The 16115-nt window shown below is 37.3% G+C and overlaps 1 protein-coding gene and 1 long non-coding RNA gene across 2 annotated transcripts in view; one reads left to right on the top strand and one right to left on the bottom strand.

The window, feature by feature from the left end:
- LOC145690297 (uncharacterized) overlaps positions 1–3596 on the top strand; it is a 30808-nt gene extending 27212 nt beyond the window's left edge. Inside the window, exon 3 of the long non-coding RNA XR_014132190.1 lies at positions 2934–3596. This is a non-coding gene — a long non-coding RNA (uncharacterized LOC145690297). The remainder of the gene's footprint in view (positions 1–2933) is intronic.
- LOC145690296 (uncharacterized) overlaps positions 1–16115 on the bottom strand; it is a 972285-nt gene that overhangs the window by 16876 nt on the left and 939294 nt on the right. The window contains exon 5 of the mRNA XM_081765071.1: positions 7304–7541. Within this exon, the coding sequence (XP_081621197.1) occupies positions 7304–7541 (238 nt within the window). The remainder of the gene's footprint in view (positions 1–7303; positions 7542–16115) is intronic.

The raw sequence follows: 16115 nt of genomic DNA, 5'->3' as shown, positions 1-16115 counted from the left end.
TTCTGAGTTACTGTACCATTTTAAAGCCTTACTGTGAACCAAAAGAACTATCAATATCTTTTTTTTAATCTTACATTAGTTTATTGCCTATAAACTTACATTACAAGTAAATATGAAATGTCTAATATACACACGATATTATAATTCAAAGTTAGCAAATCTAATATACACACGAAAAACACAATATACACAAACCCACTCGTATACAATCAACTGTGAGATGAGGCTGGCAATGGCAGTTGCGCAGAAGAAACAAGTAGTTTTCGTCAGCGCCCCCTGTCGTTAGACTCAGCTCAATGGAGGAATCAAGATTAGCCAACCGAAGCATTAATTAACACAATCTACCGAAAATGTCCCCGTGAGCTGCTAGTAGCTCGCGATTAATGGTTTGGCGTTCACTAGTGTAGAGTGAAACAAAATAAAGTACTGTAGGATTATTTACATCACTTACGAGATTTTACAATGACAAAAATATCCGTACCGGGACAAAATGTCCTTTTTTTTTTTTTTTTTAAGAAAGGACAATATTTTTGTGCTCTCAAAATAGTATAATCTCTATTAATCGAGATGTATGCACGCTAGATGGGAGAGCATTAAACATACTAGCATGATTTGATTTCGCCTTAACCCTTTCAAACCTGATTTTATTTTAATGTTAAATTCAAAATTTTAAAGAAATAAAGAAGTTGTCATGTGGCAAGTTCTCCTATAAATAGTACAATCTAGCTTGCATCTAAGGGACCAAATGTCTTCAGCAAAAGCATTTTAATATAAGAATAACATGTTGAACTATATATAAGTTGGTCATTGCAGAAACGGCACAATATTTCTTAAAATGCTTCACAGACGTTCCAGTTTGACCGGGTGAGTCACGGTTTTGAGGGCTCGTCCCGGCCGTTTTTGTCTTTAGTTCCGTTCAGACGGAGAAATTTAATTTCTAGTCGCATAATTATTTAACAACTTCTAGCGATTTTTCCATTGTGGTGTAGTGACATTTTAGATCTATGATCAGGCAACCTTTTTAAGTTCTACGAGTGGTCGTACAATGAGTCGTTGTGTTCCAGTGTGTGTAATACAGTATTACAAATAGTTGACGTGTGTTTCAGTTAGTTCACAATGCCTTAAAGATCGTGTACGTTTAATGATAAGTTGAAGAAAGAATTTCCATTTCTAAAGAAACTTTGTACTGAAGGGGCCAATAGAGTAAAATGTTTCCAGCGTGGATCGGAATTTTCCATTGCTCATGGTAGATGTAGAGTAAAATGTTTCCAGCGTGGATCGGAATTTTCCATTGCTCATGGTGGATGTAGAGTAAAATGTTTCCAGCGTGGATCGGAATTTTCCATTGCTCATGGTAGATGTAGAGTAAAATGTTTCCAGCGTGGATCGGAATTTTCCATTGCTCATGGTAGATGTAGAGTAAAATGTTTCCAGCGTGGATCGGAATTTTCCATTGCTCATGGTGGATGTAGAGTAAAATGTTTCCAGCGTGGATCGGAATTTTCCATTGCTCATGGTAGATGTAGAGTAAAATGTTTCCAGCGTGGATCGGAATTTTCCATTGCTCATGGTGGATGTTCAGACGTAAAAGACTATTTAAAACCTAATAAACATATTAACAGTTTGTCAGCAGCTGCTAGTTCCTCAAAAGTAACATCGCATTTCAGAACTGATCCTATTAGTAAGGAGTTGGATTTAACAGAAAAAAAAATGAAGCAACATTTGTTTACCACTCCGCAAATCTCAATTTAAGCTTTCACTCAAACGGATATTCGTCTAAATTGATATAAGAATTCTTTGATTTCAAGTTCACTCTGGGAAAAACTAAGTGTGAAGCTTTGGTTTCAAATGTCATTGAACGTCTCATACGGTCTCGGTGCTGATGAGATATGCTAAACTTCAACAAACTCATGGTCGTATTTAACATTTGTACCACCACAGGACATTGGAAAATGATGCCTTTTATATCAATGTTTGCCGTAAAAACTTTCATAACTGGAATATGAAAGAAACTGGTCAGGAATTCCCAATGAAACTTGCCACCACAGACTATGGCCAATGTTTACCCTGCATAAACACAGCTGAGCAATTACGATTATATTTCCAAAATAATAATTGTAAATAGTAATTTTCTCCGTAGCCAAACAGTTAGGACGTGTTCTTTTCTGTGTTGGGTCTTTGATTTATTCCTGTTGGGTGCAGTAAGTATCGTTATCGATTCAGTACAGTGAAAGTAAGTGAAAATTATCCAAATAGAAGGATAACGAACTCAGTTTAAGAACACAAGAAATAATACAATTTTAGCCGATTTCTTCTGATCTTTAATAACATTTCTTCGTGAACTTTAGCTTCCTGCATAGAATTTTCCACAAATAAGGAAATTTATTTCACTTCGTTTAATATGACTATCTATGTTAAACTGTGCCTCATTCAATTCAAATGTTGAAAATGTTTCCCATGGACGTAAATGGTGCGACCAAATAGCATTGCCATTCTGAATAGTTTCAAGATGAATATTGTTCCAAGCTTCTGTCAACACAGTTTTTAAACAGTCAATATCTGTAATTGGTTCTTCTCTCTATTTGAATTTAGTGTTAAGTAGATCCCAAGTAAATCCACTACGTTAAAATCTAGACATTTTGATGGCTAGTAGTTGAGGTCAATAAAGTCACTGTCTCTGAGACATATCAAGTCTCCCTGGTTGTATGGACTTTTGTTTCGTCCTCTTTCCCACGTCCATTCATCTCAATCTATTAATCGGTTTTTGTAGTGGAACGTTTGCGTACACATTTTATTTCTATACACAACCTGTTACTGTTTTTTTTTTTTTGTAACTTGTAGATGTTCAAAAACATTTGAAAAATACATGATATAGTGGTGTATAAAAATACAATGAGTTTTTATCAGATGAGTAAGATTGCATATCATTGCAGATGCATTAGAAATCTCATATGGATCAGTGAGGAGTATCCTCCATGAACAACTTGGATTCAGGAACGCACGTGCGCGCTGAGCGCTAAAACATCTGAGTAAGGAGTAAAAACACTTTCGAATAGGCATTTATTTGACGCACTTCACACTATATATCACAAAGGAAATTCATTCCTTCACCTCATTATAACTGGTGATGAAACCCCAATAAATCGATGGACGCATGAATCAAAACGCCAGTATGATATGACGTGTCTGCCGGCTAAGAAATTCAAGACTACAATATCTGGCAAGAAAACAATGGTTACTGTGTTTTCGGACCATCAGGATTTTTTTATGTTGATTTCTGGCGATTTGATACACTGGAAGAGGCACAACAGGTTACGGTTACCTGATTAAGGAACCTGAAGTAACATTTCTATTCAAAGGGTATGGACGATTTGGTCTTACGTTGGAATGCATGCTTGAACCCCAATGGTTTCTATTTCAAACGTTAGTGTGATACCATGTAACAAACATGATACAGTTTCAGGTATTTATCTGTACATGTTTTTCAGTAAATCGAAAATTCACCTCACTTTTTGATACACCTTTCTAAAATACTTCTATTAGAAATTTCTTTTTTTGTAGGGGATTATATTGTAATAATAATGTACGCAATGGTGTAGTCAGTTCTCTCTTTAACGACCAGACGTCCTAGGTTCTATCCTCGACGAGGAAGATATTCATTACATATTTGTGTCATCCTAACATCGCCCACCAACTCTGTGGCTCTTCCAGCAACCATGAAATGGATATCTGTGGAAACCGAGAGGAAACAAAAGTGGGTCGAAACTTAGTACTAACCATATAGCTTCTTTAGCCAATGCAAGGATAAGAATATGTAGTCCTTCCCATCACACCATCTGCATGTCAACTTGTCCTATGTCAAGGATGTAGTGTCCATTTTATTATATTATTATTATTATTATTGCTAAATTCATCAGTTGGTTCATCAGTTCTTTTTTTCTTTTAACTGATATATGTTTTAATGATAAAGTAAATACTGTAATATTTTATCAGAGGTGGTTTTTTATAGGAAAAGATAGTGCTCAAGGCTCTGCATTACTTCAGTATTGCTTGTAGTTTTCATTAATGATCTACATCGTAATTTCAAGTCCTAGGAACCTATTCAATGAAATATTAAAAAAGTTAATTATGGAAAAAACCTTATAGGGTGAGCTGTACAAAATACATTATTTGTCTATCAATAACGGTATGAATATAAATAATAACAAAATGTAAACATACATCTTTCACAAGAAAGACTCAATATTTTGTATCAGCGTAGCAGGTTAAATAACAACATAGTCGAGGAAATGAAACATACATGTGACCTCAGTATAAATATTTGGTAATAAACTAATATTCTGAGTACACATAATGTATAATACATAGTAAAATAGGCATATGTATTGACGGTTCTATGTATTTTTTTAAACAAAATGTGAATTGTTAACTACATGTATGTATAACAATTACCCGACTTAAATTGGAGTACGGACGTAGCACGGACTAACATATGTAAAACAACTTCGCTGCTCCTCGAAGAATCGCTATGTGTTAAAACCACAACTTTTCAGGATAAGCAAATCCCATTCCGAACTCTTAAAATTTTGCCAAATATACACGGAAAAACCCTTGAAAAATATAATAAAATTGTTTCTGCGATAGCTTGCTTCAACAATATTATATTACTATTTCTGCGTTTATGTAGCGCATGTCCGTTTATCTTTTGCGCCTTTATAAGCACATAGAGGGTCTGTATACATTAATCAATACGTACGTGATAAGGACCTGAAGCTTTTAATTTCCTATTATTTTTCAATTGTTGTGACGAAACAATTGACTATTCATTTATCACATTATAAAGGTCGCTGCCTGATAACTTTCAGGTAAATTTACACGACATAACTCATTTTCGACAAAAATGTCACATAACGGTTCTTCGAGGCGCAGTGACGACATGCAGAAATTATTGGAAAAAGATTACAGAAAGAGTTTATTTGCTATTTGTATCATCATTTCAAAAACTAAATCACCTTTTCTATGACGAGAAGACTCTCTGACCATCTTGAACCTATTCGTAACAAGAAGGCAATACAACCAGCAATGTTAATCGAGAAACTAATTGAAAATAAAATAAAAATACAGAATATTTTGAGCATAATATTATTTAAGATTCTTGCTCGGAATAAAATAACAAGATATATATATATATATATATATATATATATATATATATATATATATATATATATATATATATATATATATATATATATATATATATATATATATATATATATATATTGTATATCAAATAAAACAATTATTCCTGCTAAAATCAAGATTAAAATATGCAATTCAGTGTTATCTGGAAGTCTAAACTGTAGATAGAGTTTATCATATCAAATGTTTACAAATTCTCTTGCAAATGCTATTATACTCTTTGCAAATAGTAAATGCTAATGAACAATATCTTATTATGTACCACATGTATCTATTAGGTATATATTTGCATTCTATCTGTATGTTTAATTTATGTAGCTAGAATTGTACTGAATTCTGTTTATGTCACTGAATTCTAAGAAGTTCGTGTATGCTATTCGTGCAGAATATACCCATTTCCATGATAATTTATTTTATCACTTGTGTCTTTTTTAATACGTTATGCGTGTAATAACAGTATCGTTGTCGTATAGTGTTATAGTACTATTCTGGCTGTTTTTCCCACCAGATATTCCAGTAAATTGGAATGTAAATTTAACATTGCATTATTATTATTATTCCCCACCCTCCTTAACTGAGCAGGTAATATAATAATATAAGAGTAATCCAATTATAACATTCTGTCTTTGTGTTTCTTTCGTTATTCTGAGGTTTGTGGAAAGTTTCGTATTATCTTGCCCGTATCCAATATTATGCCTTTCTGTATCTTCTCTATTATATTTTCTTTTTCAATTCCAATTCTTTCAAACAACTTTTACATATATTGTGAACCACTTTGTCTGATATTGCTATTAGCATTATTTTCACTCGTTTTAGTTTTCCATTGTTCATTTACGTTTTAGGACAGTTTTGGTATTTTTCCCTATTTTTTTTTGTTTTATGCGTTTTCTACGTACGTTTTTTATTGTATATGTTGTTGTGCTATCTATACAAGTGTACATCTTAATATTATTTGCTTATTACAATGATGTTCAGTCTGTCGTGATGTGCTTTTTTATTGCGTAACATTGTTCTGTACCAGGAAAGTTTCTATTTATCTGCTTCTAGTATGTTTTCCGGTTGATATTTGTAAAATATTATTTCTATTATCATTTTTGAATCATTTTAGACAGTTATTATTATTATTATTATTATTATTATTATTATTATTATTATTATTATTATTATTATTATTAGTGTTCATTCACTAATTTCCTCTTAAAGGATACAGGGTAGCTCAATGACAGAGCGCTCAACTTTTGGTACGAAGGATGGTGGTTCGATTCTTGTTCATGTGAGTTTGTGGACAATTTCGTGTTCATGGATTTTTGGAAGATTTCCACGTTTTTTCTTACTATTCTCTCTTCTACTAACTCTTGCCTACTTACACTAGCCCTCTATATTAAGAAAGACTTTCGTAGGGTTTTAAACTAAATGTTCATTTTATTGTTACTTAGACTATTATTATTATTATTATTATTATTATTATTATTATTATTATTATTATTATTATTATTATTATTATTATTATTATTAAAATAAGAAATCGTGCACCATATTGTGTAGGGCAATTCTTATCATTGATTATTTTTCAAGTTATGACCTTCTTAATAATTCTATCGGAACTACATAAAAGAAAGACAAATTTACACGTGTGGTTTCGAAATTAGCTATCATCTAACTCTTGTAACTTGTTGCATCTTATTTTCAAACGAAAGGAAGTCCACAAACCGTGAACTAAGGTGGAGTTTCTCAATCTGAGGTGGGAACCCCTAATTTTGTTACGAAAAGAATGCATGGGGATCACGAAGGAAGATGAAAGGCATAAATGTAACTAAGATTTAGTAGCAGAAAAAAAACAATTAAGAATTATTTTAGATTTCTTATTTTGATCCATACTTACTGAGAAACTGTTATTCTTGTTCCTATATAAACTTTATACAAAGTTACAATCTTAAGCGACAAGCAGTAATAGTCGGAAAGCTTATTATAATCAGGAATTACTTATGAGAGTTACTGACAAGAGAGGTGATAAAAAAAAAGGTATCGTGATGTATAATAGTTGGGGAAAATCTATGTTAAGTTTTTCTTTATTACCGTTTTTATTACTTTTTAAATTTACCTAAGAGCAAAGCTTCCATGCTGGGATGTCCATTGTGAGGGCTGTCTCCTTGATGGTATTCCATCGGTTCGGATTGCTCCACCTGAGGCCCGGAAGACATTCGAGCGACGCAACGTAGTTTCACTTTACCGTTTCGGAAATGATGGGGTTTAAGACGGAACCTCAGTCCTGCCCAAGAGCTCTTCAAGCCATCTTCATGAACCTCTTCTTCATAGTGGAATACATGGGTTGAACTTGCCTGAAACAGAGAAAGAAAAAATATATATATAATTATTAATTCGTGTACAGTGTAATTAGTACTGGGTATATAGGTAATTGTGAAGGTTAGTTAAGAGATAGAAGAAGATTCGTAACTAAAATCAGTTTATATATTCCTTTAAATATTAACTTTATCAAGTGTAGACAGTATTGAGCATTGATACGAATATAGGGTTATTAAAAATGATTGACATGATTTCATAAATTCACTGTAGCATTATTATTGAACATATTGTCACAAAACTTTTGCAGACATACTGAAAAACTCAAAACGTTTTTCGTGACATATCATTCTCTGCTTACTCTGTTCGTGGACTACGTGGGCTTCGTCTAATACTCGCTCGCACGCACTCGACCACTTGTTTAGTCACTGTAGGCCGATCACTTGATTTCCCCTTACAGAGGCACACGGTCGCAACTAGAGGGGATTAGGGGGGCAGCCCCCACTAAACTTTTCGTAGCCCCTCCGGAGTTCAATGCAAAATGCTATTATTAATACAAAACAAGACAGTTTAGATATCCGTAAGAGAATTTTTAATGGCCTGCCCCCCTAACATATTCATGACCCCCCAAACCTCTGTGGCTGGTTGCGTACCTGCAGAGGCATTCTGAAGCAAATTGTGCATACTCAGTGTCGGATCTAGCCCGGGGCCGGGGAGGCCTAGCCCCCCTTGTTTTCTGAGTTACAAAAATAATTGAAGATATTATTTATAAATTTTGTAAGTTTATAATAAACTCATGATATACCTATTATAGTCTGGTGTCTGGCTGGACTCTCCCACCTGTTTTCACCTTCTAGATCCGCCTCTGTGCATACTATCGGCGAATGGACTTTGCAGTTAGGGGATCTTTGTTGAACGTCGTTCGGAAGTGTCATTGCCCTGTTAGAACAGATTGTGAGTCAAACCCAAGCACAACGTAAGATTTCTCTCAGCCTGTCGCCATCTTGCATAAATGCTCACTGCTGCACTCTCATGGCAGAAATCAGAATTATACCTGCTACACAAACTAACTTTTTGAGCTCTTCAATACATGTGCTAGTTTTTGTGATAATATCTTTAATAATAAAGCTACAATGAATTCGTGAAATCGGGTCAATGAATTGTAATAATCTGTATAATTAAATCAAACCTTGGAGAGATAAAAATACAGAACACATTACTACCTGTAGTTACTTAACGTTTCTAGTGATAAAAAGGGTCCAAATTAGAGTCTAGTTTTGGCTTTCAATAACAATATGGCAAGAAACTGCAATCTATTTTAGCCATAACCAGTGTTGGGCAAAATCAATTGAAATCAATTGCAATTGATCAATCAATTGAAAGTAATTGCTCTGAAAATCAATTGCAATTGATTTCAATTTGTAATTGACAATTAATTTCAATTGCAATTGAATTCAATCATAAAATTTGCAATTAAATTTTCGTCAATTGTTAATTGGTCACCAGGCAATTGAAACTTTTAATTGTTAATTGTCAATTGCAAAGGGTGCAATTGAAACATTTAATTGTTAATTGCAATTGACAATTGAAACTTGTAATTGTTAATTGTAATTGTTAATTGCAATTGAAATCAGCAATTAAAACTGAAGATAAGAAGATGTGTGTGTATTGTGTTGTCCACTTGTTACTGTTTTACATATTTCAAATAAGGTACTTATAAGAAATGCTGGATACCTACCATCCCTTCCTTCCCTCCTGGGAAGAAAGCCAGGAAACTAAGTATTTTTTTAAAATATGTTTATGGTTCTATCCCCCTCGAAAGAACTCTATATGCCCGTCATGAATACAATAGGAATGGGCACCAGCGAGTTCGAGCGAGTTTTCTTTAAAACTCGACTCGACTCGAAGCAGACATCTTTGAGCTCGACTTGAGATCTCGGCTCGAAAAATTTCCCCCAACTCGACTCGAATTCGGATCGAGTTTCCAGTCGAGTCGAGTCAATTCGAGCTAAATCCTTTGTGTAGTTCCAAGTACTACTATCTTCAAGTATCCTACATAGACAATATAATAATCAATGATACTACTACTACTACTATAATTAATTATCATTATAACACCGTGTACCTGTATAAACATGGAATATAGGCGGTTTGTATCGGAATACTAAAAATTAGTTGACTGTCGATCTCGGTCGTCAAGAAATCTTCAGGAGGCAAGGACATCGGTCACGAGGTTCTTGGTTTGAGTTCAGGAGGAGCAAGTATTCGGGCTCGAGCCAAAAATTGTTAGAAGTTGTGGGACTTCAGCCAAACATGTTCAAAACTGCCCGACCCGGGTTTAGGGTTGTCAATAGCTCAAGCGGCTCGCTCACAGCTTATTCACTTATCGAGCCGAACCGAGAAGTGAGCCGAGCCAACAGCTCATCCAACCGAGCCAGCTCCAGCCGATGGCTCACACGAGCCGAGCCGAATTGAGCTGATTGCTTACCCCAACCGAGCCCGTTCGAGCCATCGGCTCAGTTGAGCTGACTCGAACCCAGCCTATGGATTCGTTTCAACGGAGCTGGTTCGAGCCATTGGCTCCAATCGAGCCGAGCCGATGACTCGTCTTTACCGAGCCGGTTCAAGCCATTGGCTCAATTGAGCCCAGTCGATGGGTAATCCCAACCAAGTCAGCTCAAGCTGTACGCTCAGTTGAACCAAGCCGAGTCGGTTGACATCACTATTCCGGTTGGGCTTCTACTTTGGCTAAAACATTGGACCGTGCAGTTCTCAGCCTTGATGGTAAGAACTACAAAAAATGATAAGAAATTTTTAGTTTTACGTCTCACGCTTATGCCGGATAGGCTAAAGGAGACGGTGATGATAGGAAATGAATGAAATGAAGAAAGTGGGAGGAAACGGGAGAACCCCGAGAAAATCCACGAGCACGGTGTTTGTCCACCACAACGTACAAACTGCGCGAGCTGGGATCGAACCAGGGATCTCAAGCACCGGAGGTGAACGCTCTACCACTGACCCACCGCGCCAACTGGTAAGAACTACAGTTTATACTTATATTGGTGCTCACGGCGTCATTAACTTGTTCCGCCACCAACGAATTTCAAGGTACTTTGTTTTGCAACTTTTGTGCGTGTTTTGTGTCGCTTTATGCGCCTATTCCCACATTTTGTGCATCACCGGAAGTGGGTCAAAATGGGCCTACAAATATGGCGGAACAAGTTATTGCTCTTCCGCCACCAATGAGATTGTTTCCTTCACATCGTTTTGTGCGTCTACTTCCGTTTTGTACGTCGTGGGAAGTGGGTTAAAATGAGTCCCCAAGGTGGACCCTTTTGTACGTCTATTTCGACGTTTTGTGCGTCACTGGAAGACGGTCAAAATGGGCCTCGAAGGTGGGACGAAAATGACCCACTGCTCCTCCACTACCGAATTTCGATATCCTTCCTTTCGCATCTACTACTGAATTTTCGTGCTGTTTCGTGCCCCCATTTCCACGTTTCGTGCGTCACCAGAAATGGGTCAAAATGGGCTTCCAAGGTAGGACGAAAATGACACACTGTTCCGCCACTATCGAATTTCGAGGTCGTTAAATTCACATCGCGTACCCTTTTGTGCGCCTATTTCAACGTTTTGTACGTCACTGGAAGATGGTCAAAATGGGCCTCGAAGGTGGGATGAAAATGACCAAGAGTTCCGCCACTACTGAATTTCGATATCCTTCCTTTTGCATCAACTAGTGGATTTTCGTGCCGTTTCGTGCCCTTATTTCCACGTTTTGTGCGTCACCGTAAATGGGTCAAAATGGGCTTCCAAGATGGGACGAAAATGACCGAGAGTTCCGCTACTATCGAATTTCGAGGTCGTTAATTTCACATTGCATACCCTTTTGTGCGCGTATTTCGACGTTTTGTGCGTCACTGGAAGACGGTCAAAATGGGCCTCGAAGGTGGGACGAAAATGACCCACTGCTCCGCCACTATACCTACCGAATTTCGTGGTCCTTCCTTTCGCGTCAAGTAGTGAATTTCGTGCCGTTTCGTGCTCTTATTTTCACGTTTTGCGCGTCACCAGAAGTGTGTGAAAATGGACGTCCAAAGTGTGACCAAAATGACCCATTGTTCCGACACTATCGTATTTCTAGGTCGTTTTTTCTCATCGTTTAGTGATTATTTTTTAAAAAGTTTTCTGTGCCTACTTCCTCGTCTTGTGCGTCACCGGAAGTGAGTTAAACGGGTCTTTAAAGTGGGAGTTAAATGGCTCACTATTCCGCCACTATCGAATTTCGGGGTTGGTTCTTTCGCATCGTTTAGTGTGTATTTTGTACCGTTCTGTTCGCCTACTTCCACGTTTTGAGCATCACCAGAAATGCGTCAAAATGGTCCATCAATGTGTGAGAAAATAGAGCCATTGTTCCGCCACTATCGAATTTGGGGGGTCGTTTCTTTCGCATCGTATAGTGCCTGCTTTGTACCGTTTTGTGCTCCTATTTCCACTTTAGTGTTTCTATTTCCACTTTAGTGCGACAACAAAAATGGGTCAAAATGGCTACAAGTATAGCGGAATAACTTAATGCTGTTTCGTCACCATCAAATGAGGTCGTTTCCTTCACACTTTTTATACATGATTTGTGTCGCTTTGTGCATCAGTGAAAGAGGGTCAAAATGGATCTTGAAAGTGGAATGAATATGTCTTTTTCTGCCATATTTGTAGGTCACCTTTGACCCACTTTCGTTGGCCTACAAAACGTGAAAGTATGCGCAGAAACGGTATAAATATGCACTAAACAATGCGAAAAAAGCGACCTTGAAATTCGATACTGGTGGGAGAGTGGATCAGTTTTCTTCCCACATTGAATGCCCATTTTGACCCACTACCATTGATTCACAAAACGTGGAAATAGGCTTACAAAACGGTAGAAAACACGCACAAGACGATGTGAAGGAAACGACCTCAAAATCGTTCCTGACGGAACAGCATTAACTTGTTCCGCCATATTTGTAGGATAACATTGACCCATTCCCGGTGACGCAGAAAACGAGGAAATAGGCGCACAAAACGACACAAAAATTGAAATTTAGCTTAATTACAAGGAAATTTTAAGTTTGTAAGCTTAATTATATGGAAAATTATATACATTTTTCCTTTACGTTGGTCTACTTTACGTTGATTTGGGACTTTTAAATTGTATTCATTTTTCCACTGAAAAATATGTATAATTCAACAAGTTGATTTGATTTTGAGTTGCTTTTGGGGTTTAACGTCCCGGTCAGCAGCGAGGCTATATGAGACATGGACCTACTGATTAACGTGGAATCCGAACCACATGAGCTCCCGCCGGGAATCGAACCCGGGTTTCCCACGCCAAAGGCGCGTACGCTAACCGCTTAGCCACGGAGGAGCTCTATGATTCAACAAGGAAATATTTATTAGTTATAATTATAATAATTATCTATATAATTGAATTCATTGTAATTTGGTCCATAACAAACACTTTACCATTTCGTACTAGCTGTTATGCCCGTTCTTCGCACGGATCAGATAAAATATCAATGTAAACAAACTGAACAACGGGAGAACAATTAAGAAACATTTCTAACATTGGATATATTTTGTGTGAATATATATCCAACAACGTACATGTGTTTTCATTGGGAAGGCCGATGGGGCTGAATTTGAACGTAAACACTATCGCTGCCGTGTCGTGACAAAACGCTGTAACTTTGGCGGAGAAGTTTTGCGAAAATGAGCCGTAAAGTTTTCATCCGAAAATGTGATCTGTATCGTGTAGAACCAGTGTACCTAGGCAATAATGGTCAACCAATCAATTTTCACCAAATTTAATCACACAACATGCATTTACTTAACATTACATGTAACCACGTGTTTCCAAAGTCAAGATACACTGGATCTACACGATACAGATCACATTTTCTGATGAAAACTTTACGGCCCTTTTTCGCAAAACTGCTCCGCCAAAGTTACAGCGTTTTGTCACGACACGGCAGATCGGGGGTGTCACTATACGTCTGAGCAACCCCGATAAATATGGATTCGACACAAATTCTACTACTTTTACATGTCCCGGTGAACGCCCCCTCAGACCCCCTTGGTTCGTATTGTGAAACAATCTTTTCTGGCCTCCACCAACCCCCAACTAATACCACGGAAACTATGAATGTGACACTAACATCTGCCATTTTCTACTACTTTTTACATATGGCGGTAAAAATCCCTATAATCCTCTGGTTCCAATTTTGAAAAAAACAATGCCTCTGGTCCGCAGCCGATGGGGGCTGTATTTGGAAGTCAACGCCTGTGGAAGTATCACCATTCATCTCAGCGACAGCGAAAACTATGGATTTGACACTAATATCGGTCACTTTCCATTAGTTTTACATGTCTCGCAATTCCCCACCCCCGGTGACTCCCGGCCCGCATACAATGGTGGCTAAATTTGAAAATCATCGCTAATGAAAGTATCACCATTGATCTCAGCCACCGCGAAAACTACGGATTTGACATCGGTCATTGTGGATTATTTTTACATGTCTCGTGATCCCCTTCATAATGCCCCCGTTTCTTATCTGATGGGGGCTAAATGTGAAAGTAAACGCGGTCTTGAGTTTCACCAATGAGCTCAGCTACCCCGAAAACTATGAATTTGACATTAATATCGGTCATTTTCGATTATTTTTTTACATGTCTCGGAATTCCCCCCTCTGGTGACCCAAGGCCCGCATACAACGATGGATGAATTTGAAAGTCATCGCTAATGGTAGTGTCACCATTGATATCAGCAACCGCGAAAACTATGGATTTGACACTAATATCGGTCATTTTGGATTACTTGTACGTTTCGGTATCCCCCCCCCCCATTGACCCACGCCCGTAGCAGAATACGGTGAATTTGGAAGTTAATGCGATCGGAGTTTCACCATTGATCTCAGCGACCGCGAAAACTATGAAATCGACACTGATATCGGTAATTTTCTACTACTTTTACATGTCCCGGTAAACGCCCCCCTGAGACCCCCTGGTTCGAATTTTTTCGAAAAAGCTTTGCCTTGGTGTGGGACCTGGACCAAGGTATGTTTGACCAAAATTTGGTAACTCTCGGTCGACTTGTCTGGTCCCCAGGCCGGTCCCGGTAAACGTCTCCTGGAGACCCCCTAGTAAGGAATTAAAAAAAAAAACTCTTCGTCTTGGTCTGGGGCGTAGACCAAGCTACCCGTGACCAAATTTTGAAAAGTTTCGGTCCACTCGTCTCGTCCACAGGCCGCACAAAGATAGACACACAGACACACGAACAAACTATTTTATTTATATTAGAAAGGTCAGATCCGCCGTTATTGTATTAGTGCGATTCTTGAGCGATTGCTCGTAGAAATTCAAACTCCGATGAGTGATAATTTTATAGGCTTGTTTTATTACAAGTTTAAACTCTTTAGTCAGTAGAGAAGAGGGCGTGAATCATGGGTCAGAGTTGATGACAATGGGTTTTGGCTGGTCTGTGGGTCACAGTGGGTAAGAGTGATTTATGGTGGGTGGTGGGTCAGAGTGGGTCACGGTGAGTCGTGGGTCACGACGGGTGGTGAGTCAATTGGTCGTGGCTAAAGTTTTCATTGCCCCACGCCCTCTCTGAACTACAGTGTTGAAAATTAATCAGTGAAAATCAATTGCAATTGATCAATCAATTGAAAGTAATTGCTGTGGAAATCAATTGCAATTGAATCAATTGCCAATTAATTTCAATTGCAATTGAATTACAGAATTCAATTGCAATTACTTTCCACTGCAATTACTTTCAATCAATTGATCAATTGCAATTGATTCTCCTTTTTTAATGGCCAACTGCAATTAACAATTAACCATTACTTATTTCAATTGTTAATTGCAATTAACAATTAAATTTACAGATTAATTGTTAATTGTTAATTCAATTGAAATTTGCCCAACACTGGCCATAACAAGTACCAGTGTTACTTATAAACAAAGGGAAGAAGTTTGGTTTAAATGACGTGATATTTTCTCAGTTAATAATTAAAACGGAAGTGGTAGTAGATTTCTACTACTTCAGTTTTAGCAAATAGATTAGAATAGAGATGGATGGATGCTTAATTAATTACTGCAAATCGATTCTCTCTATCTATTGTCATGTTTTACTCTTAGTAACCAACTCTAAAACCAGAAGTGGATGATTTCCCTCATTTCCGCTTTGAATAGAGGGTTGAGAGAGAATATGGTATCTATTATTAGAGTGCTTAATCGATTCCCAAAGAACCACTTCTCGTTATTTTTTATAGTTTTTTTTCTATGGAAAATTGATTCAAACTGGAAGCTGAAGTGGTTTCTTATCAGTTCCGATTTTAACCCCTTCACATATGACTTCTTTCGAATTTTTTTTTTTTTTTTTTTTTGCAATGCTGTAAACATCTATGCCTCTTCTGGCGCTTACTTAAACTAACAGATGTTCACAAAGCACAGGAAACCTGTAAGCTTCTGCCTTCTATTGACAGCAAGCGGGATACAGCCACTCAAACATCGGAACGCGTGACACGCGTCAAAATACGGAAGTGAAAAGTGAAAAGCAATGCGTCCAACGCGTCAAA

Source organism: Thermobia domestica, chromosome 7, assembly GCF_964235325.1.
Source record: "Thermobia domestica chromosome 7, izTheDome1.hap1.1, whole genome shotgun sequence".
Taxonomy (NCBI): Eukaryota; Metazoa; Arthropoda; class Insecta; order Zygentoma; family Lepismatidae; genus Thermobia; species Thermobia domestica.
Note: the sequence above shows the minus strand (reverse complement) of the source record. Positions and strands in the feature narration are given on the sequence as shown.